The sequence below is a fragment of the Embiotoca jacksoni genome, unplaced genomic scaffold, assembly GCF_022577435.1.
Source record: "Embiotoca jacksoni isolate LCO1_2020_lvr unplaced genomic scaffold, fEmbJac1.0.p SCAF_3, whole genome shotgun sequence".
NCBI lineage: Eukaryota > Metazoa > Chordata > Actinopteri > Embiotocidae > Embiotoca > Embiotoca jacksoni.
Genome location: NW_027185381.1, coordinates 14,999,717 through 15,004,751, shown reverse-complemented (window position 1 = coordinate 15,004,751; position 5,035 = coordinate 14,999,717). Strand labels below are relative to the sequence as shown.

Sequence of the window (5,035 nt, the reverse complement as noted above, 5' to 3'; positions counted from 1 at the left end):
TGAGACTTGACCATTATTATTAAAAGTTAATCTAAAATATACTTTAAAGTATTAAAAAAATAAAATAAATAAAATAAAAAAAAAATAGTCCATGCAGAGAATGTCTCCTCTTTAGTCTGAAATAGCATTGTTATTACTGAAGTATGGTGTGTAGGCAGAACTGTTGTGCTGTTGGTTGAGGCAGAGCTTCTTTTATCTTAAACTCATTTAAACACTCTTATAATTTATGAACAAACGCAACATAAATCAAATAAATTACTTGGCCTGTGTCAAATTAGCTGTCTGTAACTGTCACATAAATGTAATGGAGACAAAACTGCAACATTTCTCTTTAAATTGGGGTGTAGAAGTATGAGGCATAAAATGGAAAAGTTTATACAAACAACCATCTCAAATGATCTCAAAGTAACATATTCCATATTTACCGCGGATTTCCTTTATATGTCACGGTAAAAAAAGAAAAAAAAGAAAAAGAAAAGAAGAAATCAGCCTGTAATAAAACGACAGAATAAAGCAGTGGGTCATTTGCACATGCATGTAGGGGACACGTTTGGACATGTGTCCTCTTGTCCTGCTTGCAGCGGGCTGCTGCCACAGACAGGGGCGAGTGAGGCACCACGTGAGGGAGACACCATTGAATTATTTCGTTGTTATTTTTTGTTGTGGCTGTGTTATGTACCACGCCCACCTGGCTGTCCTATAATAACTGCTCTTCGTCGGCAGCAGCAGCAGTAGCCTATTCCTCGTCCTCATGGGGCTGACAGGCTCGACGCAGCTGTCTCACTGAAAATGCATGCCAACATTGTTGTTATGGGGACGGAGAGCGTCGGGAAATCAGGTAAAAAAAACAAAACACGTTTTTAATGGAACAAATATAGTTATACATATGTGTGTTTCAATGGTTAATTAATTGTTGTTTTTCAGCTTTGACTGTGCGCCTCTTAACGCGGAGATTCATTGGAGAGTATGGAGATATTGGTAAGTTCTGCTAACTTCGATGTTCTGTTTTTTTTTTTTGTATTTTTATATTATTGAAACCTTTCCTGAACTTATCTTTATTTTGTGTTGCAGAATCAATCTACAGTCAGAGTTTTATAGTCGATGGGAGGGAGATCACTCTCAATATTTGGGATTCCCCTTACTCTGAGGTAAGGAGACAAAGAATTATAACAATGAAATTGTATCATATAATACTTACACCATTAAGTATAGGTGGAGTAATGTAGAAATAGCGGATTACAATTTACAATAAAATAAAATAATTATCAGAAAAATGTACTTAATGTATAAGGAGTAAAAGTACTCTTCATGCCTAATGGTCATTTAACTCTGTTATACTTTTATTTTATGATTGCCTTGAAGTGTCTGAAGCATTTTGATGTTTTAGTTAACTTTAACCTAACATTAATAAAAAAATATATCCTTGCTATGATAATGCATCATATTTTAGAAGATGTTCTATGTGTAAAAACTAAATATGTAACCATACATTTTTACATAAGTAAAGTACTTGAGTAAAAGCACTCCCCCTGGCTGTTGCTGCAACTGAAATGTCTAATTTCACAGGATTTGTCTGTGGAGACGTCCCTCTTTGATAAGAAGGTCCGGTGGGCAGATGGCTACGTTCTGGTCTACAGCATCTGCGACAGGGCCAGTTTCAACACCGTCAGCAGACTCATTCAGACCATCAAGTCCACCAAACACTACCTCAGTTCAGATAAAGCGCCCATCGTGATCGTGGGCAACAAAAGGGACTTGCACCACAGGCGGACAGTGCTGAGTGAGGAAGGCCGGCTGTTGGCTCTCAACACGGACTGCCACTTCTATGAAGTGTCGGCAGCCGAGAACTACCACAGCGTGCTCATGGTCTTTCACGGCCTGGTGGACAGGATGAAGGACGCTAAGCTGACCACGAAGAGGCCTCTTAGGTTCAAGGCCATAGTGAAAAGCATGTCTGCAGTGTTTGCCAGGAGACGGACAGACTCATTTTAGTGAGAGCACGACAGAAGAGGAATGAGTTCTCTGTGAATATGAATAAGACAGGGAATGCCTTGTGTGTGTTTGACTGGATGGACATTACAATCTGTCAGTGAAATATTATCAGATTTGTCCCATCACTGTGCCAAAGGTAACAATGTAGGTTCCAGAGGCAAAGACACTCCAGAGATGGGATCTGCTTTCACAAAGGAGTGTGTAAAGACTCCAGAGAAGAAAAAAAGCTTCAGAAGACACAAAAGACGGATGGACTTACATGACTCTCATTTCCTATACAGAAACTTCTGTAGTGTGCCGCATCATGTTTAAGCAACATATATTTTGCATGTCTTACACAATGTGGCTTCAGATTGGAAGAAATTCCATGCACAATATAAATGTCCCTTTATTTGTAATGTAAATGCCAAAGATAATTTCTTAAGATTAAAAAAACACTTCAAACCAGCAGTGAAACTTTTGTACTGCAGGAAAAGGCAACTGTCTTGCTAAAGCCTCTAAATAATTCTTCAAAGTGAAATGCATATATTTTTTATTTATTCAAGTCTAAACACTGTACAGCAAAATAATAAACTGAGTGTTTTCTATATTTATGAGCTCTCATGTTCCGTCCAGTGACTGAGTCACACTGAAATGTACAGTTTGTTTGAAGTTTCATGGCTTACAATGATTTTAATAAAGCCTGTTCAGAAATACATATTTCAGTTGTGCTTATTCTAAAATCTGATAACGATTCTTATTTGGAAATGCTTGCAGAGTTGCATTCTTCATTTGTGCAACTATTTGTCTCTGATAAACACAGAGCAAAACTGTTACTTTTATCATATTAAAAATGCACTAATTGGTGCAAGTATTTGTTAACTGAGTATTGTTTGGTAATAAGAATAAGATTTAATGTGTTTTTTATATATAACAATTTTGAAATAAGAGCAAGGCAGCTGTAAAGAACTAAAAAAAAAAAAAAGACATGAATGTGTTTATAATAAAAGGGATCATCCACCGGTTATGTTGCTGTAAAAACATCCAAGTGTTTGAGTAAAACCCCTCACTTCTCCTCCATGTCTTCTCTTGATCTTAAATCATGAGACTTCACACCCATCCTCTCTCTCAGTCAGGGCCTGCAAATTATACTCTGCAACTAGGAGACCATTTCCCCAGAAAAAAATCCTTTAATTTGTTTCTGGCCTGCTCCAGTAAACTTGGTCTGACCCCCGAGATTAGGCAGCAGAAACGTCAATTCCTCTTACCCTCCCTCCCCTCAGCCTCTGTCGTTAGGCGTCGGGAAGATGTGCATCTTTGTGGCTATTAAAGCAGCAGCACAGGAGCACAGGGCAAATGGTAGGTAAGCCGGTGCCGCTCACCCTCTTTTCTATTCTCCTGCGTGAAGAATCTGACAGGAACAAGGCAGGGGTTAACAAAGTGAGACTGGAGTAGTCTGGCCCCTGCAGGTCCTTGTCACAGTCTCTGACCCTTCAAGGTCTTCACAACAGGACCCAGACCAAACAGCAGTCAGACAAAGATGTTTCAACTGTGAGAGCTGCTTTAAGCTTTACTGGAGCTGAAATGATGTGTCTCCATGTGCTGCCACAATGACACAGACACTTACAGGGACATGGGATTTCTACACAGAAAAAAAGTGGAAATAAAAAAAAAGCAAGAGATGGGCTGTGTTGGCACTTTTCATGGCACTGACTGGGGAAATGCATTTTGAATAATCACACTGGATTCTGTTTCAAAATAGCATTAGCATTTTAAATTAGCCTCTTAATTCACTGTAACTTGAACAGGCTTTTTTGACTATTGGCAAGCATTTTGTGCCACCAAAGATATTTGTGTGACACTCAGCACACTGTGTACAAGAAGCTCTTTTATGCTAAATTAAAAGAGTAACCCGGTATTTGGCCATTTTGTGTCTGTAAAAAACTGCCAAATGGAAACACTTTCACTTTAGACTAAATCCATTTTATGTCAGGTATAAAGTGCTAGTCAAGTATAATGAAAATGTATCTACGGCATAAACTCTTGGCAAGTGTTGCTGGATTACACTTAATGGCACAACATGCAGCACATGACACTGGATGCCCCACAGAAACTACAGCTTCATGTTTAAATAACTGAACCACTCTTGTCAATAAAGCAATAATGTTTTCTGTTGTTTGATATATTTTTGCAGCATGTCCTTCAAAGCTTTAACACGTCCTGCTTCCAAATTAACCTGAATACTTCAAGGCACAAATACATTAAGATGCCAGAAATGTTTCAGGGACATCTTGGTTCAGGCTCACCTGATGGTATCAGATCAGCTGCAGAAAACAGTGACTTAACACTAACCTCATGCTGCAGGCCAGAATCAGGCTACCGATGTAGTTAAGAAATGTTGAGTATTATTTAGTACATAATTATGAACTCAAACAGATCCTTCTTTAGCATATATATGTATATATATATATATAAATGTCAAAAAATAGACTGAAAGAATGTTAACTGAATTAAATACTATGGATGCATCTATAGTGACTTTTTTTTTTTATAAAAACAAAGTCAAATTTTTTTTATGCTTTCAGTTCACCATATAAGGATATTATTGTAGGTATTTTGTCCTTTGAATTTTGTAGTGCTGAATTGTTTTATCTGGATTTTCCTATGCAGATCACTTAGTACACTTGGCATATATTGTTACAGTGGGAGTTTTGAACAGTTTTGAATTTGGGGGGATGATACGTGACCGTTTTGTGTGAATATAATCTTTGTTTATAGTCTGTTTATTCTAATTTGTATTCATTTTCACTGTTTGTGGTTTTTTTAGAAATGCAACTGTATTTTAAACAAAAGCCCAGGAAAGCAGTTGGGATCACAAATGAGCTTACAAATGCTATACAGCATGTGGTACTTGTCTATTCTGTGAAAATTCAGTACTTGTTGACTGGATCTGTTCCTTTAAAAACCAAGAAAGGTACAATTCCTGCTGATTTAACACTACTTTCACACATCCTGTTATAACACATACTGAGGGAGATCTGTTGAGTCACAATTTAAGGACTGT

At 37.6% G+C, this 5,035-nt stretch overlaps 1 protein-coding gene across 1 annotated transcript; it reads left to right on the top strand.

Annotated features, from left to right (window-relative positions):
* The first annotated feature begins 518 nt into the window (after nt 1–518).
* Nucleotides 519–2,599, top strand: LOC138206274 (ras-related and estrogen-regulated growth inhibitor-like protein). Its single transcript, XM_069162864.1, has 4 exons — nt 519–838; nt 925–978; nt 1,072–1,148; nt 1,567–2,599. Exons 1-4 carry the CDS (start codon nt 790–792, stop codon nt 1,990–1,992), a joined length of 606 nt encoding a protein of 201 aa, XP_069018965.1. The 5' UTR covers nt 519–789; the 3' UTR covers nt 1,993–2,599.
* The last annotated feature ends 2,436 nt before the right edge of the window (nt 2,600–5,035 follow it).